Here is a 26,877-nt window from a genome sequence, read left to right on the forward strand (position 1 = left end):
ATTGGTGATGCGTCGACTTGTGAGGTTCTAGTTATTGAGGCCTAACGCTAAGTTGCTGTTGTCTACGGTCTGGCGGGTCTTATAAGTAACGTACCGTGTTCGCTACCGGGAGCTGCCTCCCTGTGTTAGAGCTAGTTAGCCGACTTTTAACATGTTGATCAACTATTTAGTCGCCTAAAAACAATCTGGGAAAACTCGAATGTATGTAAAAGTCTGCAATGAGCTGGCCTCACTAGCTAACGGCCAACCGAACGAAACCGCTTTTAGGAACGACATCGAAGATATCCCCTTGAAACCAACCCGGATGATGCACAGACTAAGCGTTTTGAGCCAACCAACCCTTCAGTGACCGACAGTCTCATCAACGAGAACAGAATTTCACAAGATCAAAGGGAAGTGAGTTCCACACTGTCATCTGTTCGCAAAAAACCCCATCAGACCTCCCAATACGCGTTGAAGCATGAGCCACGTGCTGAAACGGCTACCAGATCATTAATTCAGCAGACTGTCGAGACCCGCTCTCCCAGTCAGCAACGCTTTCGTACAAGCAAGTAGTAGAGGATGCCAAGAGGCTCAGTGAGCTGCCGATGGTGCGCATGTACCAGGTTGGTGGGAGCTTTATGGACTAGCGTAGAGGAGAACAACGTCCAACGATAATCTAGGTCAAGGTTGAAGGATTGGTCAATGGCGGACTCAACGAGAATCGCCCAAATGAAGTAGTATTCTGCACGGTCGGTGACATGGCCCGAGACCGCTCGATAGAGGACCGGACGAATTATATCAAGACCTAGTGAATAGTCTGAGATGAATTTGGACTCGAGGAGCAACTCTGGAACTTTGAAGAGCAGCGACAGGTCCGAGCTGGCTTTGTTGTGCCTTGATCGATCTATTCGATCCCCGGCCCAGTGAGTCCCACATCTGCCGAGTTTTTGCAGAAACGGTGCACTTTGGAAGAGGACAGGGCTTTTTGAGAGGCGCTGAAGCGTACTAAGCAGCAGAAGGGACAATATACTGAAGCATTGAGAGAAACCAAGGCGGGTTGGGAGACGAAAAAGAAGTCCAGACACGAGCGACCTCCAAAGCAATAGAATTAGACTTGGAAGGCAAGCAATGCCCACTCGCAGGAATAAACTATGAGAGCCCTAATAATGACCCTGTCAAGTGAATAATAAAGTAAGTGGCGCAATACAGGGAAGTAATATAGCATAGCTCAGTATCCTAGAGTAGTAAACTAATATAACGTAGTTATCCCACCTCTTATCCTACCCACGCCCTCCGTTTAATTTGTTTTATCTACGTGCCAGTCAATTTTATTACTAGAAGGCTATCGCGTTCAGAGTATTGGGGGCTGTATCGGTGCTACGAAGATGCGTGGGGGACCAAACCCAAGTAGGCCTCGAGGGGTCCTTAAATAGTACAATCCGCGCCTGCCTGCCTGCCTCCGTCCCATATCTACCGAGATAAAAAGTTGAAACTAGCGCTTTCTGAATGTCAGCTTGCTGTTTCCTATGTGTTCGTGCATTTTATATCAGTGGGGAATTAGATTTCGTCACTTCCATGGTTATGATGGTTCGCAGCTATGATGTCAGGAAGGCACCTTTACTGATTTATCTATCATTACCTTGAATATGCTAACATGCATGAATACTTTGTCCATTTGACAAAGAACAGCGGACCTTCTAGTACCAAGACAAGGAATCCTTCATCTTCCGTGCCTTTGTGTATAGGTCACAGTCCATTATCGACACTTGCCACTTCTTCGAGGGTCTGGGTTATGATGAAACAAATAAAACAACGTGGGCCCTTTCTTGGTGCCTGGAGTTGTTGTGCCGCTACTATACCCTTCTTCAGAGTGACAGCCAGATCTTCTACCCGAGACTTGGCTTGCTCTTTTCTTTTTCATATTTTCTATATTACTTATGTTCTCTACTTTCATTTTGAAAATGGCAGAGTCTACTCACCTTCTCGGCTCCAGGCGGTCTGGGCACGCCGCAATTAAGGCCGCGATTAAACTGCAGCTCAAAGTTATCATCCCGCCTTATCGAGGACCGGCCCCGATGTTTCAGTCTATCCGCAATAGTGGTGTCGACAGCAATAGAGTGTCTCCATTGTATGACTATAATAATGACGAGAATACGCCAGAGATCCTTTATTTATCTCGAATGTCCGAATACAGTACTACAGACACTGTGGAGGACAACTACAAATCGCGTCCCGAGTCTGAAGACCGTACTAGCAGCATCATTGTGTCGGCTTGTACGGATTACTCGGGTATATCCTTTGCTTACTGCGAATACTGTATGGAGAGAGGATTCGACCATGAGCCCGAGCATTTCCAGCGCATGATGTGGAGGAAATACATTGAATGTGAGACTTCGCTGGCCGTTCTCGACTTTTTGGTTGCCTTTCAGCTGCGATTACTCTTGGTCTTGGTGCCTGTAGTGCTGCTACTAGTTCTGTGGGTTTATATGGCCAGTATATAGGCGGCTAGTGCGATTGGAACCTATGATACCACTTATGAAATATTTAATACATGTGTAGATGGGACCTTGAATGCAATTGTCGGTCCAATTGTGCAAATTTTATTGCATTGAATTTGTGGTGACCTATGGAGATTTCCAAAGGAGTGAACTGTAACCATAAGGGTTTTATATTATAGGTAATGTCGGCTGGTGTAGTTGGTCACTTCGCTGGTAGATAAGTCCCGATTTGAGCCTCCCCCACTTGGGTCGGTGACGAGTCGCGGGTTCGAATCCTGCAGCTGACACACAAGGGGGTTTAGTCAACCCTTACGGCGCGCTGCCCACCTTGTTGACTTCGCCTACCTAGCGATAATAGGGAGATTGGTGCAGTTTAGGATTACGAGCATCCTAGCCAGTCGACCGTCAAGCACTACGTCGGCGGAATATAACTCGACAGCCGGTCCAGAATTCGAATCGTTAATCCGACCCCTTATCGGACCCTCTCTCGCCGCGATTCTTGCGAGCGTCTAGACCACGTTACGGTCTATCCACTTGAGCGTATGGTTGAGATGTATACGCTCGACAAGAACCCCAATTAGCAGATACTACGACTTGTCGCGACAAAAAAAATAGTCGAGCATCTTCTGCACATCAGCAGCATCCCACCCCTGAGGACGAATTTAAGTGCCACATTACCACACTTATCGGTAGTTCAGGCAGGGGTTGTAGCACAGACTTAGGGAGGGACAGGAGGTTTAGTAGTCGTTTGGCTACAAGTTTACCTGTATAACCGCCCGACGCGGCTTAAGGGCCCGCTATATCATCTATAGCCCCTTAAGGGAGTACTTGTAGAGGTACCGAGGGTTAACATCTACGGCGTATTTAATATTATTTTTTATTATAGGTAGAAATGAGCGATGTCTGTACCACAAGCAGATATTGTGTGGTACGATGGGTAGTGGTTGGTCACATTGGTGCATAACGTACGGTTGGTGGCATTATGTCTTCACAAGCTGGCAATTCCGTTGCAATAGCCTTAAAGGTCCTAAAACAATAGTGATAAATCCAAAGGCCTAGTACCTGCGAGATGATCTTGTGATCTTCCATGAACAAAAGCTTCCCCTGCATTAGTACCATCAACCCCAATGCTTTATTCCTTGCCTATACAAGTGGACATAGTCTCGGTACACCCGCTATAATATCATAGAGGATTGTGATGTTGATTGAGCTAAGTTCACCTCCGTCAGATGTAACGGTAGAATGTTACCTATCTAACTAGTGTACATTGTTACGGAGTAACTAGGGCTCCGCCAGTGGACTGTGTGCCACTAGTCCTCTGTTATAATACATCATTCATGCATGTGCCTATCCACTGTGGAATATTCGAATCCTACTTACCACTTGTACTCGTTATTGACTGTAACCACACAATTCAAACTCTTCCTGTCGATCATATATCTACTATTAGATTTTGATCTCCAAAATCTTTAACATCATCTCCTACTAGTTAATAGGAGTCATCCAAGCAGAAGCTGATACCCCCCCGCGACTTCTACGACAAACAGTTGTTCGTAAGTCCTAGTGCTATTTACCACGCTTCTATTTAATTTTATCTAGTTTCTTCATATATGCTCCGAATCGAAACGGCTCTCTAACCCATCAGCCCCGGCCATCTTTCCTTTTCTTCCTCCGTTAAGGTCACTACTGTTGGGTTGAGCGCCATGGTTATGCCCTAGGCCGAAAGCGGTACAACTGCCACCGTGGATAGTGGGTCAAACCCTTCCTTTATTCCTTCCTTAGAGAGTAAGAGCACCTTACAGAGCCTCCCAACACCAACCTATATATCACAGCGCATAGATCAGGCATATCGATCAATACGACATCAATCCAGAGTAATCAATAGAGAGCTGATTTCCTCAACCACTAGGTATTATCTCAGGGCTTTCCTTACCAATACCTCTGCCTAACCTCACCAAACATTCGCCCTCACTCACTCTCACTACCCCAGTCATACGCAATTCATAGCAAAGTACCGTAGGCCACTACCCACTCGTATAATAATTGAGGGACACTACTACCAAGTATCTAGAACGTCACTTACACTTACCTTAGCACCTAATGAAGCTATGTGCATTTTATTAATAGTTAGATGGCTGATTTAATGGATTCTTCAACTGCGTTACTTTTTAGAAGAACGAGGGTCACTCCTAGGCCAAATCCAATGCGGAAAGCGGTGAGAATAGGATAGGGCCTGGGAACAGGGAAATATCTCTGCTGCTTAATGACATATCTATGACGATGATTTTCACGGATAATGCGTATGATATTTCACGATAGAACGAATATAGGTCTTTCTTCATATTCTCAAAGTCTATCTAGGAGTGAATGGGTGGTATTGCTGACCTTGAGACAGATATGCTTCGTGACACTGACCGCCACCTTGTGTTAGGAATCGAAGGAACCGATATCCGTATTAAACAGGGAGGATCATGAACGCTAACACTCCTAGATCCTATAACAAAACAATTTGTTTCAAGGTCCCTACAGCTCACATACGCGACTACCACCGAACTACCCATGGTGCCACCTTCCTATCTAAAATCCCATGTATCAAACACCAGCTGCAGTTTCAATCGGGGAAACGGACCTGGTGATACCTTGAAGCTGAAACCATCAAATAACCGCGAGACCGACCACGTTCCACAGCAAAGGTGTGTTGAACCATCCCGTATCAGCGCCGCAGTACGCCGCACTCCATTTCCAGTGCAAGGGGTTCCAAGCCTCGGGCGAAGTGATGTAGCGGTGGGACATGTAGGTAAACCAAAATAAATACAAGCTCAGCGCCCCGGTTTTCTCGTTTCGAGAACTAGTCTCCCAGATGGCGACGGTAAGTCGACCGTCCAGGATAAAAGAGCTGTAGACCAGGATGGCGGTAAAGGGAGTACGATGAAGCAGGCGGAAGGTCCAGATGCAGGCGTGGTCAAGGATAAAACCGACGAGGAATACAGTCCAGGAGATGATTGCTTCTAACTAGCGTTAACTGCAATCGAGTATATAAGCTATGACAGTGTTGATGAAGTCGGAGATGGCTGTGCCGATGGAGGGTGGACCAGGGCGGCTGTCATACCATGTCGTCGTGTCACGGTATTCCAAATAGATGTCATTCCCAATCTTCGAATAACGCGCTCGTATCAAAGTTTGACAGACTCCATCAAGTATTCGGCCCGATAGAGGCCTTCGGTTCTTCTTTGCTGGCTTTGGCGTCGATACCTCGAGGGGGTCTTCGACGTTTGGTGGGGACTTTTTGGGCGACTCGCACTTCTCGGAAAAATTTATCTTGGCCTTGGGGCTTAATATGGTCCTGAAGCTTAGTTTCACCTTGCGCTCGGGTACAAGGTATTTGCTGCAGCACCCCATTGCCTCACGATACTGTGGAGTGTCGCTTATGGAAATGGAAATACGCAGCAGAGTTGAATACTCCTGGAGCAACGGGGCGGCACGGGATGGATTGATATGATGTAGAGATCGCATACTAGAAATAAAATATTGATGGTTCTGAATGTCCTGACAGCTTCATATTCAACAGTTTCGATTTCAACTAGTCTCGAGCGCCGGAATGCGAAGTGCTTTGTGTTCACAATTACCCGAATATGTGAACTGGAAGCAACAATATCTCCTTATTGGCAAGGACTGTTTCAATGCAAGGGGTTTGTTTTAATGAATGGAATGACTGGATAAATTGTCGCACCTGGCGGCATAGTACGGCATAATCTGACGTTGCTGTGTAGTCAATGTGTTATATTATGGTGTAATATGATATTCCAGTGCAATCAGCAAGACTAATACTGAGTAATTATCCGGTTTGAGCAAGACGTTTATTTCCTAGATATGTTCACACAAGGTCCTTATAGTTCAAACAGAAAGGCCACAGCAATCACGGCCGCTGATACCCTGTCAACCTCATTCTCAATCAGATTCAAAGATATCTTGTACATTTCAGGGCTCAGGACACCCGCAGCCCCCATACGATCAACAAACTGATAGAGTATATCACGAGGGAATTCTGGGTGGCCTTGGTATGTAAGAACTCTTCCCGGTTCAAACAGACCTTGTGTTTCGCACAAAGGGGTAGAGCCCAGGCAAATCCAGTTGGGAGGAAGTGCCGATATCAGGATGACATGGTCGCAATGTAGGAATTGATACTGTGTGGTCGTCGTATCCAAGCCGAAGTACTCAGTGAAGCGCGAATTGTATTCCACCTCGTGAACTCCAATCTCCCAACCATATTGTGATTTTTTGACGAGGGCTCCATGTTCGGTGAGGAGGGCTTGTGCTACCAGTTGATGTCCGAAGCACCCTCCGAAGATCTTGACGTGGGGTTGATATGTATAGACATCTATCCAGTCAGCATTAAGTAGATAAAGGTGTCAAACAACTTCCCTTACCTGAGATATATCTCCGAAGCGTATGAATCCAAGGAAAATCGTCATTGACAGAATCGAAAGAGCCGGTGATGAGCAGCGCGTCAACCGCAGCTAAATCAGTGGGGTATTGACCATCCTTGACGACGCAAGTACTTGTGTTGATAGAAAGTTTCTTTCCAGGACGACCAATATTGAAAGGTACTAGACCGGAAGCAAGCCACTTCTCGAAGATCTTGGTAAAGTTACCGTGGGTATTGAGGATCTTGTGTGGCATTTGCTCACATTCAAGAACAGCCACGTTCAGCACCTGCCGGGTCCCCGGTAGCCGTCTCACGTCAGCAATTGGTGTCAGACGCGGCTGTACGTAATCGAATTCCTGAGACAATGAATATATGTTTGGCAGAAAGCCCGCCTCTTCGAAGCTAGCAGTTGGATCCTGCATCTTTGGAAGTGTTTCGCTTCGAAAATTGATACTGACTGGCGTCAGCATGGAACAAGGACCCCTCAGTGTCAACCTTCAAGTGGCAACAACGCTGGATGGAGCGCCTTTATTATTTCAAATCTGCCAAGATTACCCACACCAAGTTGGCACCCCATATTCACTGACAAAAGGAATGATCAGGGGGTACCATGGCAGCTGCCAGCTGGAGATAACACCATGGCTCTAGTGGTCATGTTCGTCAAATTTACTACACCCCATCCTGCAGCTTGCGACTAGAATGTTTGCTAGGAGATTAAAGATGACGGCACGATAGCCTCTAGAATTGATGCTAGTTCACCAACTGCGGACCCACCAGCTTCGCAAATTATTGCCGTTGCTTGCCCTCAAGCTGTACGTGTCGCTCAGAAGCGCCCACTGCCTGGACGTCTGCAGGGACTTTCCGGTAGCAAGGACAGGTATATTCCACCCTATAAGAGCCTAGTGTAGAGACTTTTATAACTGACTGGCCCATTTGTCAAAATGGGAGCCACTGGATTAAGTCTGTGAATATGCTGTGACATCCGGCGTGCAGCAATAGTTCTGGTAGGGTAGTAAGAAGGGACTGTCCAATTCGAATTCCCCCCACGATTAAATATGCCTAAGGTAAGAATGCTTAACACGATGCATCCCAAGGTGATGAACCCTGGTCACTAGATATGATGTGTCTTGCATTGAGGTGGAGTGGTCAGGTCGTGTTGGTAATCCATAGGAGAAGGCATTCTTGACACATGTGGTGAGAGCAGAGACACCCAAGAAAACACTGCCAGGCTCTGCTTCAGCTAAATTAAACAATGAAAATAGAAATTATCCTGTCTGTCGTCAGCCTACCGTGTTATAACATATTATCGAATTTGGTGCACCTAGTCTTCATAACGAAGTTATACCACGCCCCACGTGCGTGCAATACCTGGTAATATCGGGGTACCCACCCCATGGTACTTCACCTTGTGCGCCGTTTGATACTATCTGCTGAGCTGCTGATCATACTGGAGCTGCTGCATTAACAAGACAGATTGCCGGCTCAGCCTTTTGAACGAGCTCCGTGGTGTGCATATGTATTTGGTATCTCTGGCTGAGGGGCAATGTCATAGGAGCCGCTAAAAAGAAGGAGTAGGCATAGCAAGCGTAATATTACGTATTTTCATGAAACTGTTACCATTCCTGACCACAAAGCCTTCCACGGGAGTGACAAAAAGGGGTGGAAACTAATTTGTTCCACTGGGGAATCTCTTAACATTTATTTACTTTCATCCTAGCCAGTCGACCGTCAAGCACTACGTCGGCGGAATATAACTCGACAGCCGGTCCAGAATTCGAATCGTTAATCCGACCCCTTATCGGACCTCGCCTTTCCGATAACGCTCGTCGGCGAACCCGTCCCCTCACGATAGAAGGCGCGCAGCACGCCCTCTCGCCGCGATTCTTGCGAGCGTCTGACCACGTTACGGTCTATCCACTTGAGCGTATGGTTGAGATGTATACGCTCGACGAGAACCCCAATTAGCAGATACTACGACTTGTCGCGACAAAAAAATAGTCGAGCATCTTCTGCACATCAGCAGCATCCCACCCCTGAGGACGAATTTAAGTGCCACATTACCACACTTATCGGTAGTTCAGGCAGGGGTTGTAGCACAGACTTAGGGAGGGACAGGAGGTTTAGTAGTCGTTTGGCTACAAGTTTACCTGTATAACCGCCCGACGCGGCTTAAGGGCCCGCTATATCATCTATAGCCCCTTAAGGGAGTACTTGGAGAGGTACCGAGGGTTAACACCTACGGCGTATTTAATATTATTTTTTTATTTACTTTATTTTTTTTATTTTTTTTTTGTAAATCTAGTTAATACATCGCAGTGTACCGGGTCAAAACATATACCATCCAATTGATAATTAGTCTAACACCTATGACTCAGAAGTCTCGTTGACCCAGCTGGTGAAATGGGGTGTCCCTGCGGCTCATGCCTTGCGTCGACAACACATATACTCTGCTCCAAAAAACCGTGTGCGCTTTGTCCAGCACATAGTCAGAAACCTGATCGTGAAACAAGGCCGACATAGTCACATCATGGTATTCCTCAGGTCAAATATACATGCCTCCATTTCATGGCCACATATACCCCACACTTCAACACCACATATGACATTACACCTAATTTGCCGCAGCATTCTTCGGAACAAACATCCTTGGCCCAACCCTGCCAGCACCTTCCCCGTCCAAACCCCTCCCCTCAGAACCCTCCCTAACCCGCAACAGCGCCGGGGCCATCTTCACCACGGCCAGAAGCACCGGACTATATTCCACACCTGTTCACTTTTGTTGGTGTTAGTAATTTAAAATATTGTTCGGGCTTGGGTCATTTCAAAGACTGAATTTATACCACAGGAAATGGTTGCTATAAATAAACACTTTTTTTAGGGCCGGGTTCCTTATGCTGAGCGGTATCATGAATTGCTCGCGATGTAAAATCCAACTTGGGAGTCTAGAAATGTCAAATGACCTAGATGCTTCAGGGAGTAACAGCAGGCCATTGAAAGAAATTTAATGTTTGCTCTGATTGCTCATCTTTCATGATGCTGTTACCGGTTGCGGTATTCAATGAAAGGCACTTTGTGGTTTTCGCCCCAAGGCCAAACCAAGCCCATTGTCTCAGCAAATGTCTCAGTGCGGTCAAGTCTCAACCCCCGGTCAAAGAACTCAGGATTCGCCAATTTCATTCGGGCTGCACCGTTCTTTCGATACAACGAATACGCAGAATATATGCATAAATATGTACACACAACATGTCCTACTCCCTGACAAACAGCCCCGCCATACCCATCCCTGTACCGACACACATACTTACCACACCCACCTGCCCTTCACTCCTCTTAAGTCCATGTATTAACGTGCTTGTCATTCTTGCACCCGTGGCCCCCAGAGGGTGTCCCAGCGCAATAGCGCCACCATCAGGGTTCACTTTGCCCCGCTCCCAGTCCTTCTCGAGCCCTAACTCCCTTACACAGTAGATGGCCTGACTAGCAAAGGCCTCGTTTAGCTCCCAGCGGTCCACATCCTGCGTGCTGATCTCGAGCTGGCTTAGTAGCTTTGGTATGGCCAGCGCTGGGCCGATGCCCATCTCGTCGGGCTTGCAGCCTGCCGTGGTGGCAGCCACAAACTTGCCGATGATGCTCGAGGTGAGCCCCAGCGCTGTTGCCGTGCTCCGTCGCATGAGAAGCGTAGCAGCGGCGCCGTCACTAACTTGGCTCGAGTTGCCGGCCGTACTCGCGCCATCAGCCTTGAAAGCGGCCTTCAGCTTGGCGAGGCCCTCGACGGTGGCATTGGCTCTGATTCCGTCGTCCGTAGTGACTGTTATTCGCTGTTCCTCGCCAATTTTGTTGCCCTGCTTATCTACCTCCTGGAACCTCGTGTTGACCGGGACAATCTCCTGCTCAAAGTGCCCCTCAGATTGCGCCTTAGCGGCGCGGCGGTGACTCTCGACGGCAAACTCGTCCTGCTCTTTTCTCCCCACGTCATATCGCTCCGCCACATTCTCGCTCGTAAGTCCCATGGCCATAATACAGTCCCGAGCATCCTGCACGGAACTCTCCTTCAACTCGGGCCACAAATCCATAGGAATAGCTCTGCTCCCGTAATTCCTCGTCATACTCTCCATGCCGGCCGCAATGCCTACGTTGATCATCTCACTCCTTATTTCTCCCGCGATGGTGACCATGCCCTGAAGACTGCTACTACATGCCCGGTTCACCGTGCACAAGCTCGTAGTGTTCGGAAACCCGACGTGGTTCATGGCCATGCGGGCCGCCTTGCTGCCGCCCAGCTCCGAGAGCACCACGCCCACGGCAACATCGTTGATTTGGTCGGGTGGCAGGTTCGGGTTCGCGTCGAGGGTGGCGCGCAGCACAACCGAGAGCAGTTCTTCCGGGTAGGCGTCCTTGAGCTGGCCGCGGTACGATCTGCAGATGGGCGTGCGTAGTGATGATAGGATCACTGTGTCCGAGGGGGCTTTTGCTAAGATTGCCGAGAGGCCTTTGGGGAGCGAAGCCATTTTGAAGATTGTACGTGACAAGAGCTATGACTTCTAGGTTCGAAGGAGGCAAGTTCGAGCGGAGGGACGAACGGTTGAAACTCCGCGAGCAGATTGAAAAAGTTAAATCCAGCTTCAGTCTGGACAAAACCCGGTGCTAGGACTCAAAACCGGAGTAAAATGAGCCATGACGATTATCCAGGGTATCGGCACCCAGCGCTGATCCTTAAGTGCGAAGGTTGAAGTGGGGGATAAATGCACACCCGAAGCCCGGCACATTGAAGCCTCCCGGCATTGGCTTTCGGCAGCACGAACGGCATATTCCGCCGCATCGGCTCGGTGGGAGTTACGGTATCGTGAACGCGAAGTGCCCGAGGTTCTTACGGCCAATATACAACACGAGTTTCAATTTCTACTAACACAATTTGGCCAATGTTGCCATCCGTAAAGTCATTATCATTTGTGAGCTATATCATCATTCTTGTCCTATCATACAGTCCGTGACCAAAATCGGAGCAGAGAAAGCTACACGGTGCTGTACAGATTGAGAAGTTAGGAGTGTCCCTAAATAACAGAGTGAAGACTGCATCAAATTTGCCAAAGCAAACAGTACAAGCAAACCGGGTATAATACAGACGCTGATCCGCATCGTCCATCCCTAGAAAACAATCAAGCATTACATCGTGCCAGTTTCCTTACGCCGGTCTCCTCAGGGGAGCATGATCATCATCATGAGGGACGCAGTATTGTGCGTTTCCTAGCTGTACTGAATTCCAAGGCCAACTCTATGGTTCGCATCGGGCCCGCCAGCTCCGTATCTCATCTTCTTGGTAGGACTGGTTAGGACTTCACGTCTACCTTCATCGGCTTCCGCACTAGCACCTCCACTATACTTGCGCTTCTCTAGACCAGCCTTGTTAATGCTGGCGAATATCTTGGCTTGCAGCTTGGCACTCTTCTCAGCCGGCGCCGGTGTGCCGTCACGTGAGCCGACAGAGCTTGCCACCTCGAAGCTCTCTCGAGGGTCACGGCGAAGCATCTCCGACGCCGTCAGACTGGCCTGGCTCTCAAACACCTCCTCTTCTTCATCATGTCTCCGTGAATTACGCACCCCAGATCCCCTCGATCCTTGGGACTTGAAAGACTGCGTCTGGGCAGCCTCTAGGGCGGCACGGGCCAACTCAGCATTATCGTCAGCTGATATGGTGCTCTCCCTGCTCTTACATCCTTGTTTTGCCGTCTGTGTCTCGTGGCCAAACCGATTACCAGTCCCAAATGGGGCGGGAGGTTCCGTCTGTGGCACAAGGTCCACCGAGGGAAGAAGCACAGCGTGCTCGCCACGTGATCGAGCGTTCGGCGTAGTAGGTAGGGAGGACAGGGACTGAACACCACGAGTATGCTTTGGCATCATGCGAGGTGCCGGGCGAGTCGTTGTAGTTGGGGTAGATGGTGCGCTGTTATTATCATGGTTGAGAGCCTGCAGGAGCGCATCAAAACCGACGTTCTCAGAGCGAGTGTGCTGGTGCATCGCTCTAGGAGTCTGTCGAGTCGTGGCTCGGTATTGCTGCGGAGTGGCCACGGCCGGGGTCTTCGGTGTGAGGGCGCCGTGGAAAGCTCCTCCAGGGCTGCATAGCATGTGGAAGTGCTCGCGGTTCTCGCGGATTCGGTTTAGGAGCATGTCACGTTCGTCAGTCAGACCAATAATCTCATCTTCCTTCTGCTGGATAACCCTCTTAGCCAGCTTCGCTCGCTTGATAAGGCTGTCGTTTTCCTCGATGGCGGCCTCGTAGCAAACCTTCAATTGGAGGTATTTCGCCTGGGTAGATTGTTGAGCAGCACTCAGTTCCCTCCTGGCTTGGCGCGAGTTCTCAGCCATTCGAAGTACGTCGACCTCCCGACGCGTCATGTCGTGTTCGACCTTGGCCCGCTTCGAATCTTCGTCGGCCTGCATGCTGAGTAGATTGTATTGTAGTTTGTGGTGAGCTGTCTCCATCTTGAGGCGGGCATTTTCAGCGAGGCAAGCCTGGAACATGGTCCGCAGCTCTCCGGCCGAGGCGTCTTCAATCTGTTGGGTGTCGGGCGGGATATATTCGTTTACCTGAATCCCATCGTGTCGGAGGGCATATCTAGTTGTGGCCGGCGGAGAGAACATGTTGGCTCTCTGGGAGCTGATGTAAGAAGCCCCATTGGTTACGTGCGGAACCTGAGAGGAAGGCGGCGGGGTCAAGGACGATGGAATGACCTGGGAATTCGGAATTCGGTCATCGTTCAGCTCGGTCTTGAAGGACGATGTAGGATCAATAGGTGACGCTGGGCCTTCAGTCGAGGGTAGTGACTGATGAGAGTCGAAGGAGTGGTTGTCAGGCGGGGTCGACGGAGCAGCTTCGTCGACCATGTCATTAGGCCTTGCTGTGGTAGCCATTTCCGAATCGGTAGACATTATTCAAAGTCGGTGGTAGGAGCGATTTGGGGTCCGGCTTCTCGGGGCTTGACGAGCTCAACAGCAGGCTGATCAAAGTTTGGGCCGCGACTAGCAACTGCGTCTTTCACGTCGCGAAGAGGTCAAGGTTTGACCGACAGCTGGCAAGGACGGGGTACGGTCACCTCTGCTACTTATTCTGGTGTCCTGCGAGTGGGGAGGGGCAAGGCCAGGAACTAGAAGCTCGGGTCACTCCTGTAGCAGGAGGAGGAATTCGATCGCCCGGTGGTATCAGTTGTCAAGACATTCAATCTGTATGTACACTTCAGTTGGATAATGAATTGTGGAATGGGAAGTTCACGAAGAATCTCCTACAAATGTGCAAATGGGTCTTGGGTGCATGTGGATTCAAATGGGTTTTCGGGAGCCTGCCCAGCCAACCCAAGTGACCGCCGACCAGAAGGCTGGCTGGAAAAACTCTGTGGTTGGTAGAGAGGTGAGCCACTAATCCGATATTGGCTTAGTGCCCAGCCGAGTCTTTGGCCCAAGTATTGGCTTCTGGGAAACGTGAAACATTTGATCCTCTTGATAGTTGAAATGAAACGATGAACACCCAGCAGAGAACTTGGAGGGGCTGGATGCAGAGGATATGCATTGAAACAAACACCTCCCGCTGTAGCTCAGGTAGTTACAACTAGGACTCCGAGGGGCATTTCAGCTTGCAAATCAGAAGTACTGCAACTCACAGTTGCCTGTGTTTTCACACTGCTATCAATGGTTCACTCCGGGCCTTGGTTAACCTTTGTAGTATCAATATATATTGGAAACCTCTGTAGGAAGTGTGGCCTTCTCTGTTCGAGAGATCCCTAATCTTCTACTCTGTAGTTGCCGTGGTTGTGGAGTTCACGCTTCCTTTGTATTGATTCAAACCAGCTTGGATGAAGACTTTACCAGTCTCATAGAATGGCGTCGGGGACAACTTCCATTTGGGTGGTTACTGGATGGCAACTGAAGGCATGAGAGAACACGGTCTATTATACTTTTGATGTTATATTATTTTGCTGAGCTATAACTGGAAGACTAGTTGAGTAGAACTGAGCATAGGATGCGGATATCAAGAGTAGATAAGCGAGGGTTGCTTTTTTTTCTCTTCTTGAACTTGTGGACAATGCATCTTGCAATCTTTTTACCTCAGATCTACTACAAGTATGCCTACTCGTACCACTATATATTGCCAATCTCTGATTATGTTTTGTATGGATAAGGAAAGATGCCAACTGTGAAGTTAGTTACATACATTGTAGTGTTAGACCCCGCCACTGAAATGATTTCGCCCCACTCGCTTGCCCCTTGCAGGAACCGAGCTGCCGACCCTGCAGTAAGCGGAAACAGCGTCCAGGGTCCTATGGGCTGCACGGCGAAAGTGCACCCATCGCCGATAGGTCCAGAATACAGTAATTTCTATTGACACTACGCGCTAACTTTATCCAACTTGTCAGCCCAACCACAACGGTTCTCCTTATTCCGTTGGCGTTCAGCGGATGACGCGCCGTGTGCTCTTGGTGTGCTGTGCTTGCTTGAATTGACATTTTGATACACGCATAAAACAATGGACGAGAAGCGCCCAAGCACGTCGTCCGGCAGGTTGAGTGGCCTTCCTCGACCGTCTTCTCGACTTCCACTGCCACGAACATCGGGGCTTCTAACAGCTCCGGGAGGAGGAGGAGGAGCAGGAACAGGAGTCATTCGGCCGTCTCCGTCTAAAGAGGGCCTGCGAGGATTGACCCAGTCAACCATCAGCGATATTCGAGCAGCCAATCCGCGACTACGTGCCAGCTCCTCTCGAGACAAGCTCAATAATGCATCTGCCAATGCGAACGCCCTGCGAAAACCCCAGAGGTCTGTTGCGCCACCAGTAAGCTCACAGGCCGCAGTTCGAGGTGTTAGAAATCGAAGTGCGTCCCGAGAGCCTGCCCCTGTGCCCCGCGAAAACGATGATGGTCGCTTCAAACGACCTCTTGCTCCTAGAAGAAAACAATCAGGCCAGCTCTCAGTCGCTACGTCACAAGTTACCACCGCGTTGGAAGGAGATTATCTACAAGATGCTCTGCCAATTTTGATGAGCTCGACGGAAGAGGGCGTCACATTTGACACAATACGGTCACAAGCAAAGCAGACAAGACCGTCACTGTCGGAGAGAACCATCGAAACTCTTTCTCGGCTGCCCTCTTCTCCAGCTTTCAAACGACACGAGTCAGACTTCTTCGGATCAGATGGAGCTAGAAGGCCATCATCCCGTGCGGGCAGTGGTGGCTCACGCCCCGGTTCCAGCTATCAATCTGACGGGTCAACCGGTATGCCGCTGAGTCGGCCGGGATCAAGCTCTGGTCCATCAGACGGTCTACACACCAATTCGAGGGCACCGACGAACACCTACAAGCCTCCACTGTTGACAGTACAGGATACTCCCAATCAAAGAACAACTGCTATGAAGACTCCTTCAATTAAACCTAGTAACAGTCTTAAGTTAACGTCTGCTTCTAGCAAGCTGCAGTCGAGACCATCATTATCTGCGTCCATAGGACCACGCACACCGAGCCCCGAGAAGCAGGTGGCGGCATCTGTGTCCAGGTACGGCTCGAAGACCCTGGCCGCCCGTCCATTGAAGCCGCGAGCTTCCATACATGGACTGTTCAAGAAACCTTCCATGTCATCACTGGACAAGCCCGCCGCTACATCAGAGCTGTCCGTTCGTACTCCCCAGAAGGCTTCTCGGGCATCCCTGTCAGTCAAGTCCACTGCAACATCTGGGGAGGATCGGACTCTGTCTAGTGCTTCGATGGTGTCTACGGCGCTAACCGTCGATTCGGTGGAAGAAGCCCCCGCTACGACAGCTAGGAAATCGTCGGCAGCATTGCGGGAGCAGATCGCCAAGGCAAAGGCAGCCAGGCGCACAGCTTCCAGGCAAGTTTCGGGAGCTGCTATGCCTTCCACAGAGGAAACGCTAGTGGTTTCTACAAACTTCGAACTCTCTGATGATCCCTTTGGGCAGAAGCAGCTTGAGAGCTCCAACCGCAAGGTTTTGGCGTCACGTATCAGCCAGGCGCGGACCTCCGGCAAGCTTAACATTGGTGCAATGGGCTTGAAGGAAATCCCCGAGGAGGTCTTGAAGATGTATGATCTTGACACCATTGGTCAGAATGATGTTAGCTGGGCGGAGACTGTGGACTTGACTAGGTTCGTCGCGGCCGGCAACGAACTCGAGACGATCGACGTCTCGGTATTCCCCGACATCGACCCCAGCGCTGTTGCAGATGATGAGGATAGCCAAGGACACCAATTTGCTGGCTTAGAGAGTCTGGATTTGCATGGCAACACCCTAATTTCAGTGCCTATGGGCTTGAGACGCCTTCATCAGCTCACATCGTTGAACCTGGTAAGCTGTTTGGCCTGTTTCTGTCCAGCAAATCTAACTGATTCACAGGCGCAGAACAAACTGGCAAACAACTGCCTCGAGGTTATCTCTCAGATCTCTACCCTTCGAGACCTGAAGCTGGGAAATAATTTGCTCTGCGGACCCATCGATCCTTGTTTCTCGAACCTCGAGAATTTGGAGATCCTGGATTTGCGAGGAAATAACATCACAGCCCTTCCAGAGGGTGTGGGGAACCTTTCTCGGCTGCGCATACTGAATTTGAACCAGAATTCCTTCGAATCGCTGCCGTTCAAGAGCCTCTCGAAGTTGCCACTCACGGAGTTGCTCGCTCACAAGAACAAGCTGAAGGGCACGCTGATTGAGGCGGACGTCGACTGCCTGAACCAACTGCACACGTTGGACGTCTCGGCGAACCAGCTTACGCTTTTGGAACCAATAGATACTGCAAAACCGGTGTCCTTACCTTCACTTCATCAACTGACCCTGTCCATGAATCGACTGACGATGTTGCCCGACATGACTTCGTGGAAGAACCTGCTGAGTCTGACTGCTGATGAGAATAGCATCGCAGCTATCCCTACAGGCTTTACTGGCCTGGAGAAACTGCGACATGTTGACTTCACCAGCAATGATATCCGCGTCATCCCACCAGAGATTGCTCGTATGGATGGACTCGCGTTGCTTAGAATTACCGGAAATCCTCTCAGAGACAAGAAGTTCACGTCGCTCACCACCGAGGAGCTCAAAGCAACTCTGGCATTGAGGTTGGAGCCAATCCCCGCAGAGGATGATGGCGGCATTGAGCAGTTCGGCAATGGGTTCGATCCTTCAGGTGGCAGATCGCGCGCCGGTTACCAACCTAGCACCGAGACCGCTGTGACAAGTTTGGATGATAACGACAGCAGTCGCTCAGAAAATGACGACTTTGCTACTCCGCCAACCTCGGCTCCTGCCTCTCCAGTTAGATCTCGATCGCAGACTATCAGCAATCAGACGTGGCCCATCAAGAATGGTGGCATTCTGGATCGGTCCAACACGCAATCATCATCGCTCCATCCCGTCATCTGCTCTAAGATCGCAGCTAGCCAGGGCATCCGCGAGATCCGACTGCAGCACAACACTTTTACGAGCTTTCCCAACTCACTTTCCTTTTTTTCTGACACGCTCACCTCGCTTTCGATGTCACACAACCAGCTTGTGGGCGAGAGCTTTCTCAACGAAGAGCTCGACTTAACAGCGCTAAAGGAGCTGGATCTATCCCACAATCACATTACCGGCCTCGGGCCGCTGACCACGAACCTGCGAGCTCCTAACCTGCAGAGGTTGGACGTTTCTTGCAATCGCATTGTCGGACTCCCTGTGCTGCGAGACTTCTTTCCAAGTCTGTCCATTTTTCTCGCTGCAAATAATCACATGGAAGAATTGGACCCAGACACCATCAAGGGGATGAAGATAGTTGACGCCAGTGACAATGACATTGCACATCTGAACCCACGGATTGGTCTTTTAGGCGGCACCGGCAACTTAGAGAGACTGAACGTCACAGGAAACCGTTTTAGGGTTCCCAGATGGAACGTCTTGGATCGCGGGACCGAAGCAACACTCCGATGGCTCAGGGGGCGCGTGCCTTATGCAGAAATGGCAGAATGGAGGGCAAAGGCCGGTAATGCGGAAGAAGACGACTTTGCTGAACTTGATTGAAGACTCATAGCCGAGATGGCGTGGTAGGTTGTGTCAATAATTTGGAGTTGAAGAAGAGAGTTGGCGTTACGCAAGACAGAGATACCAATTTGCTTCGCACTCTTCACATAAGTGCAGTTTACATACATAATTAAGGCACACGAGACTCTGGGTGTTTCTCGCGAGGATGGGGAATGGAGAGGTTGTCATTATTAGGCGACATATCAGTACAAGTACCCCAAATCAGTACAACTATGGTAATGGAGGCAGTTTTTTCAGTTCAACTGACCCGTCTACATTCTGCGATCTGTTCGATATGCCCGCTACTTGTCACCGCCTGGTTCACATCAAATTCATTGATGTTTCTCCGAAGATTGCTTCTGTTATGAACATATGATTCACAGCAACCGCTCACTTGCTACATCATTGCAGCCAAAATGTTCTTCCCAACAGCCTTTAACTTCATGAAGCATTTCTTTTGAAATTCACCCCTCAGATTGTCTTGCCACAATTAATCGTGTCGCTGATCCTATCAGTCGCTCGGTTCTTCAAAGAGAGGCGGCCCCCGCCCATTACGCCACCCAGAGAGGACATCGAACACCCACCACCACTAGAGACCCAAGAAAGCTGCAGCATCCGTCTGTTTAAGTTCAAGACTCCTTGAGAGCCTGTATATCTCCCCTGAAGAAAAGCATTTCACCCCTTCTGCATTAAAATATGGGTCGAATCAATATGTGATAACGCCAGAGGACCAGTTTGCCCCCACTGCCACGGTAGCCTCCGTTTTGAGGCATATGAATGCCTTTAGTAGACCGGATGAGCTCACGAAGTAAGAATTTGAGTCTTGCAAACAAGCCTGGCTGAGGAATTCAATGGCACCGTCTGATTAGCTCTACGTGCTCTGATAATTGGGGAATAGCAGGTATACAGATAGGCGGGGAGTATGACTAGTAGCAAGGGGTTTGTACTCACGGGTTAGGGCAATAGAGATCAGTTAACAACAAACAGTGACCATAAGATGTAGAAGGCGAGTTGAAGAGGTTATAGAGCGTATCGAGCGGCATAATGGGAGAGGTCCGAGAGCGTACGTTCGAATATATATTGACGCTGATTGACATATTCAACTTGAATCTCTTGAAGTCTGGTTATATGAGATTTCAATGCAGGAGAATATGGTTAAATTAGTGCGAAATTAAGAAGCAAACGGTTGATAACCACTCAGTACATGAATAATACATGAATAACCTTAAGCCAGAAGTGGATAATACTCGTGAATGTTACCATAGCTCCCTCAATTTTTGTATTGTGTGAATATAGAAAGCACCGAGCAGAATCGAGGTGCAGATGGTACCATCGCCCCAATAAACTCGCAAGACATATTAGTTTTTGACTCCTGTGATGATTTCGCAACAACGAGTAAGATGATACAGCTAGTGACGGACTTGGCTCTGTTCATGCCCAGCAACCCCTGAAAGACATGGTAGTTCCCAGGAGAGCCCCAACTGTGTGAAGCGGAGTTTATGAGCCAGCATGGTACTATAAGGCCAGATAAATTCGGTTGCAGTGAACCTCATGATACTTGGCACATCAGATTTGTCAGTTATGTCTTGGCTTAATGCTGTTTGGATCTGAGGATTGCCACTCTTGGTTGGTTCTTAACACTCGTCATGATTACCCAAAAACAGATACTGGATGTCACTTCTACTGCGTGAATTTATGAATTTGGTTATACTCTACAACCTCAATGGTTATCAATATCAAGCGAGAGTTTCATTTGAACTCAACACAGAGTAAATCACAAATAAGTGCCGATATGACGCGCCATGGTCATGGTAGAACATATTAATGAGCCAGCAAGTTCATGTTGTACGTGATAGAACTCATCAATATGTTCGTGTCACTGAAGTAAAGCCTTGCCTCGTCCTAATAGCAATTGCAGCCAGCCCCTCCTTTTTCCCACGCAAATGACGGTTTAACATAACTTGTGGAATTGAGCGCAACGGTTATGCCCTAAGCCGAAGGTGGTGTAGCGGCAAGTGTAGTCTAGTGGAGTCAGACCCTTCCTATAGCATCAAATAGCAACGCACACAGCCAACAGAACAGTAGAGAGATACACCATCAAGATAGGATCTACCCAGAGTCATCAACAGAGGACTGAATCCCTCATAACTCATCAAAATGACAGTTCCCAGGGGATATCTCTACATTGAACTATGTTGCTGGATTTTCGGCATCGTGACGTGTTATTCTCTATTCTGGAGCTGGCTTCTTCCACAAAATTTTCTTCTCAGCTAGTTGTACGGGGCGGTGTTTGTTTTCTTGGAACCACTGGAAACACATAAAAACGGCTGCGCGTGTAATATTTGGGGTCACTCTGGTCATCAACACATTCATCAGAGAGAAGTAGAACAGGAGATCACCTGAATTATAAACTACCTTGCCGGCTGGGAAGTATTCATCATTTTCTGAACACGGGTTTTACTTCCTGTGGATTGATGCATACTGATCACCGTGCCGCTAACACAGGTGAATCGGTGGCACCGGAAAATCAAGCAGAAGAGCTAGAATGAGGAGATCTCACGCATTCGGTCTGACCGGAGTTGTTCTTTCCCATCACGGAGTGTCTTGGACTAGCTTCAATACTTCGTTCATTTACGTAGAGGCACTAGCAAGCTATAAATACCCAACTCACCGAGTGTAGATCGGAATGTCCATCTTCATCTCTAGATTCATGATCAATCTCAGCAACTCCACCTACACAATTCACGATGATCTACGCTTGCAGTTGTGGCGGAACAGTTCGTACAGCTCTACTGAGTTGACAGCGTGGAATAATTGGCAGAATGAATGACCATCGTGGAAACACGAAGGTTGGCAGGCTGGTAGGATTGGGGATGGCGGTTAAGTAGCTGGGATCAGGCGCTAACGCGAACCCCTGCTGTTGCGCCAGGACTCCAATTGCGATCTCCATCTGCCCCAGAGCAGGCGTGACCCAAAGGAGGAACGACGTCATCGGCACACTTTTTCCAGGTTGACTGATTGTAGAAAGAATCGCTAGTCAACGGTTTCAAAATGTTACAATTTCATGTTTTCTCACTACCATCAACAAGATCCATCGGTCGTCATGCATGATGGGTAATCATACAAACCGGCCAATAGGCCATCCGAATCCTTCAACGAGTTTCTCGGATGCCATTGTCAATGCACCATGGAAATTGGAGGCAGACCAGGTCATTCACTTCCTCTTCGAGAGATGCTCCAAGATGAAACCCTGCCATTATCTGAGTTTAACCCCACAAAGCGGCACTGCAGCCCTTGCCGACCCCTGCTGAGCAACTGACAGGTCTCCCAATTGGGACGACCGTTGGCCAACCAAGCCGCGCTACTGGGACATCCAGTACTGACTTAATAGATTTCTGTTTGAACCATACTCTTTTGGACGACGATCTGAATCTCAATGTTACGATGGCATGTTTGCTGGTGTGCAGCGGCTACCCGCAATCTTCACCGTACCAGACTGTACCTGGAGGAACTTGGTGAATTGGAAAAGGGGTGACCGTCGGGGAATCATGATAACCATGTGGGCCAGTTGATGCTCATCTCTTCGAGCTTGAAAAGAGGGTGAGATCCTCTTGTTGAGAAGAACAGGCAGCTTTATCTCTCTGCTCTTCACCCCTCTACAGACGGACAGTTGCGTGTCTTTCGTGCTTTCTAAGCATTGTCACTCTTTTTTTGAAGTAGTTGTTTCTTTTGCACTACTCCAGTCCACTCCTTGTAGATACACACAGTCACTCTCTTATAATGCTTTTCTCAACACTCGGTTCTTTGGCTGTGGCCCTTGCGGCTTCGGCCGTCAGCGCCACTCCCGGTAATGTCGTTGCACCCGTCACTGTGGTGGAGAGACATGGCGGCGGTTTGGATCTCGGTCAACTCGTGTCTAAGCCTATCACCGAGCACATTTCCATTGACACCGACTTGAGTGGACTCGCTTTGGTCGAAGGGTACTCCTCCCCTGGCACCGTACTGAACAGCATCAAAGACCAGAAGCTAATGAGGATTCAGTGTCATCGTAAATGCAGCTATACCATCCGTCGCCGGTGTCGCGGCCGGTGTCGAGGTTGCCGTCATCTGCAAAGAATGCTACACCAAGGGAAACATTGACGCAACCGTCTCGCTCGAGAACCTGATCCCGGCCCTCAGCCTATCCATTACCGACGTCGAGGCATACCTCGACCTTGACATCTCATTGGGTGTTGCTACCACTATCGCTGTCAACCTGTTCACGCCTCCCAATGCCATTTCCCTGTCTCTTCCCGGTTTGCTGAACGTCGATGCTATGATCTATCTTGACCTGATCATTGGTGTAGAGGCTGCCATCGATGTCTCGGCTGGTGTTTACATCAAGCTGGTCGACGACGCCACTCTCTCGACCAACATCCTTTCGGGTGAGATCCTCGAGGCTGCTTTTGAAGGACTTGCCGTCAAGACTTTGCCCGTTGAGGTCCGCATTGGATGCACTCAGTTCCGTGCTGACCTGCAACTCCGTGTTGAGCTTGCTGCCCAGGCTGAGGTCGATCTCCCCGAGGTTCTTGGTCTCGATCTTGACATTGGTGCTGGTGTCGAGGTCGGTGTTTACGCCAACCTGATGGAGTATTTTGCTCTGTTCTGCGACACCCCCAAGTGCCCCAAGTCCCGCGACTCGTTCGGTCTCAACATCGGCGTTGCCCTCGCGTTGGACGTTGAGATTGGCGATATTCTGACAGCGGCCCTCGCCCCCACCATTTCGACTGCTCTCCTCCAGCTGCCCACTGCCTCGTACTGCGAACACGGCCCTCGCCATACGCACGCTGGCCTATCTGACAGCTCCACAGGACACGGCTCCTTGACCGCTTCTGTCCCTGACGTCACTGGATCTGCCATCTCTACGTTGGCTTCCGGCTCTGATGCTGTTTCCACCACCACCATGCCTGCGGACGGAATGGTCACATCGACTGTCACTGGAACACAGACCTATACCGTCACCAGCTGCGCCGCCACAGTTCCCAACTGCCCTGCAGCCTACCAGTCCACCGTTACCGTCATTAAGACCACCGAGTACACCACCATCTGTCCGGCGACCATGTCCGTTACTGCTCCCACCACCAAGCCCACCCCCAGCAGTGTCTCTCACTCTATTCCCGCTGCCGTGACCACCGTCACCACTGATGTTACCATCCTTGTTCCTTGCTCATCCGTTGAGACCTTCACTCCTCCCACTGGAGTCCCTACCGCCCCCGCTTACCCTACCACTGCCAAGACGACTTACACCACTGGAAGCGCGAGCCAAACCACCTATCCTGCTGGTGAGACCTCCCCAGCTGGAAGCGAGTCTACCACCTACCCCGCTGGAGAGCCGACTACTTACCCTGTCGGTGGTGAGTCTACCACGTACCCTGTCGGTGGTGAGTCTACCACGTACCCTGCTGGTGGGGAGTCTACGACCTACCCTGCTGGAGGCGAATCTACTACCTACCCGGCTGGTGGCAAGTCTACGACGTATCCTGCCGGTGAGACCATAACTTACCCAGCTGAGAGTCTGAGTGAGACTACATACCCGGTCGGAGGTGCCAGCGAGACACCGGGAAGCCCCGTCCCCAGCGTGAGCTACCCGGCTGTGGGTGTGCCCGGCTCGTCTAGTGTTCCCGTTCCCACCAGCTACTCGGTGTCAGTCCCAGCAGGCGGCTACTCGTCCAAACCGCACGGCTACAACGGTACCTCGTCGAGCTACCCTGCCACCATAGTGACACAGCCCAGCGCCTCGTCCATATACACCACGCTGCCGATGACTTCCTCTGCCCCTGGTAGCTCCCCAACAGCGCCACCACCCGTCACTGCCGGTGCGGGCCGCATGGTTGGAAGCGGTCTTGCTGGTATGTTGGTAGTTGTCGCCGCCTTGGTTGCTGTCATGTAAGGCAGTGTTTTGTTATTTCGAGAAACGGGCAAACGATATCAAGTGTAGAAGCCGTGTAGTCTTAATGTAGTATTAAACGATGGTGTGCCTTTTGTCTTTTAGTCTAGATGTATATTCTGCTTGTTCCAAAATCTCGTTTCCCTGTGATAAATATGCGCGTGTGTGAATCATTGCAAGTAAATAAACACCATGCTCAAGTCAGCATAACAATGTCAAATGCGTTCATGCTCTTTCCAGAAATTATCATCAAGCCACAACCAAATCCCGCGTCTCACTAACCCAACACGCAGACAACTTATCCACAGTCTCTACCTTCCACCTCGGTCCATCCCCCAAGCAAAGCACCCTCTGTGAAATGATTCTCAAGAACTGCCTCATAAGCTCAACATGCCTTTCGCTCGTCCTGCCCCCTAGTGTATCCTGCAAAACTCCAAATCTCTCCCTAGCTTCCGCCGCAAAATCATCTCCACCTCAAATGGCGCCATCGTCCCCTTCTTCGGACCATGCTTCTCTTTTATTAACCTAAAAACCGCCATCGCCGTCGCTTCCTCTTTTTCACGTCGCGGTCAATCTTCCCCACCACTACCGGCGGCAATGATGTTGTTTTTATATCCTGCATGCGGTAAACCAGCCGGGTGTAAAGCATGTTTCGTATTTCTTCCAGGGGCATTCTAGAAGGATGGAAGGCAGGCCGCAGAGGTCGTGGGCGGCGGCTAATGCGCCTGGGAATGGGGTGGGTTGACACAGGGTCGTGACGATGGTGTAGTTGTAGGCTAGGGAGGAACAGTAGATTTGGCCTGCTAGCTTGTATGCTGTTGGCCCTAAGTAGGGGATTATATCAGCGGGGAGAGGGGGTTTGGATGAGCATTGATGTGGTAAAGGAGACCGGGTGGATTGGTTCTGGATGTGGTTGAGTTGACGGATCGATAGAGAGATCGATGAGTTCGGATTGAGGTTGGAGATCGCGATCCCAGTTCATGAAGAGACTCTGTACGGCCTTCGGGCTCTTGTTAGTATGCCACTGCGACTTTTCTGCGTTTGTGAATTGCGTCAGTGTCTGTGCCGCATCTGGCCCCTGAGCTGCCTTGGCCTGCCCAGAGAAATGGTACACGATTTCACTCGCTCTGGGAATTGAGCCGCAGTCGACCGGTGGAATTCCCATGAAGTCAACGATCTACATCGGATACACTAATTCAGCACTACTGACACTACTGAATTCATCGTGAACCCCTGCTGCCTCACAAGCCGCCGCCATGGCAATATGCAGAGCTACGTTTCCCTGAGACGCCGCCCCGCTTATCGAGGCGATTGCAGCCCGGAGCTTTCCATTTTCTTCTCGAAGTTCGCGGGTTGTGTCAATCTGCCTCTGTCTGAATGCTCGCTGGGAAATTTTACCCCTTTCGCGACGTTGCTACTTCTCTGTCAGCAATCTTAGTTGAGGAAAAGAGGATCCATGTTGGACGTGTACTCAAATAACATGCCTTGATCTCGTCATCTGCCATTTCTGAGGGATTCCTGTGATTTAAACCACTCGAGCACATTGAATGCTTCAAGCCAGTAACGGTGTACCGAGACTCGTCACTTCCTTCCTCAAAGCTAGTTGCTTGGAGTCGAGAACGTATTTCATTCATTAGTCATCCTCGGCCTCACTTTAATCGTAGGGTTGTAAAAGGTACCCAAAAGGCGCTTAGCTTCAGCTGGTGGTATGGCCCGACATCTTCATGGGTTTTCGTGACGCGTCAGCTTCTACTTGTCTTCACGAAAACCCATGAAGATGTCGGGCCATACCAAGATGATTTGGGAATATAAGACAAGGGGCCGAGGTTGGTGTGCGCAATGTGTACGTTCGCAGTATCGAATTTTGAGTGCTATCGCCCAAGAACGCCGCCCCCGTCTGGAGCCAATAGCGACATGGCGGGCAAGCTGGTTAGGCGCCGCAGCGCCTGAGTGCATGTAGTGCTTGTAAAGCAGCGGCAAACCATATCTGGTACATAGATGC

At 49.8% G+C, this 26,877-nt stretch overlaps 6 protein-coding genes across 6 annotated transcripts; 2 read left to right on the forward strand and 4 right to left on the reverse strand.

Annotated features, from left to right (window-relative positions):
- Positions 1 to 1,943: 1,943 nt before the first annotated feature.
- On the forward strand, positions 1,944 to 2,483 carry BCR38DRAFT_413975 (uncharacterized protein; the record flags this gene model as incomplete). Its single annotated transcript, XM_040858886.1, has 1 exon — positions 1,944 to 2,483. One exon carries the CDS (start codon positions 1,944 to 1,946, stop codon positions 2,481 to 2,483), a length of 540 nt encoding a protein of 179 aa, XP_040710840.1.
- A 3,884-nt stretch (positions 2,484 to 6,367) lies between these two features.
- BCR38DRAFT_354379 (class I glutamine amidotransferase-like protein) lies at positions 6,368 to 7,328 on the reverse strand (the record flags this gene model as incomplete). The annotated part of the gene is made up of 2 exons (XM_040856879.1): positions 6,368 to 6,858; positions 6,908 to 7,328. The coding sequence occupies 2 exons, from the start codon at positions 7,326 to 7,328 to the stop codon at positions 6,368 to 6,370; spliced, it is 912 nt and encodes a 303-aa protein (XP_040710841.1).
- Positions 7,329 to 10,049: 2,721 nt separating this feature from the next.
- BCR38DRAFT_449650 (Thiolase, N-terminal domain-containing protein) lies at positions 10,050 to 11,633 on the reverse strand. The gene has a single exon (XM_040861301.1). It carries the CDS (start codon positions 11,412 to 11,414, stop codon positions 10,155 to 10,157), a length of 1,260 nt encoding a protein of 419 aa, XP_040710842.1. The 5' UTR covers positions 11,415 to 11,633; the 3' UTR covers positions 10,050 to 10,154.
- A 197-nt stretch (positions 11,634 to 11,830) lies between these two features.
- On the reverse strand, positions 11,831 to 14,214 carry BCR38DRAFT_449651 (uncharacterized protein). The gene has a single exon (XM_040861302.1). It carries the CDS (start codon positions 13,831 to 13,833, stop codon positions 12,151 to 12,153), a length of 1,683 nt encoding a protein of 560 aa, XP_040710843.1. The 5' UTR covers positions 13,834 to 14,214; the 3' UTR covers positions 11,831 to 12,150.
- Positions 14,215 to 15,421: 1,207 nt separating this feature from the next.
- On the forward strand, positions 15,422 to 18,949 carry BCR38DRAFT_354633 (uncharacterized protein; the record flags this gene model as incomplete). Its single annotated transcript, XM_040856893.1, has 2 exons — positions 15,422 to 17,248; positions 17,297 to 18,949. 2 exons carry the CDS (start codon positions 15,422 to 15,424, stop codon positions 18,947 to 18,949), a joined length of 3,480 nt encoding a protein of 1,159 aa, XP_040710844.1.
- Positions 18,950 to 25,716: 6,767 nt separating this feature from the next.
- BCR38DRAFT_502175 (uncharacterized protein) lies at positions 25,717 to 26,463 on the reverse strand (the record flags this gene model as incomplete). Its single annotated transcript, XM_040864857.1, has 3 exons — positions 26,360 to 26,463; positions 26,086 to 26,289; positions 25,717 to 26,052 (listed from the first exon to the last, which is right to left on the reverse strand). The coding sequence occupies exons 1-3, from the start codon at positions 26,417 to 26,419 to the stop codon at positions 25,717 to 25,719; spliced, it is 600 nt and encodes a 199-aa protein (XP_040710845.1). The 5' UTR covers positions 26,420 to 26,463.
- Between the last annotated feature and the right edge of the window lie 414 nt (positions 26,464 to 26,877).

This window comes from Pseudomassariella vexata (genome assembly GCF_002105095.1).
Source record: "Pseudomassariella vexata strain CBS 129021 chromosome Unknown BCR38scaffold_19, whole genome shotgun sequence".
In the NCBI taxonomy this organism is placed as follows: Eukaryota; Fungi; Ascomycota; class Sordariomycetes; order Amphisphaeriales; family Pseudomassariaceae; genus Pseudomassariella; species Pseudomassariella vexata.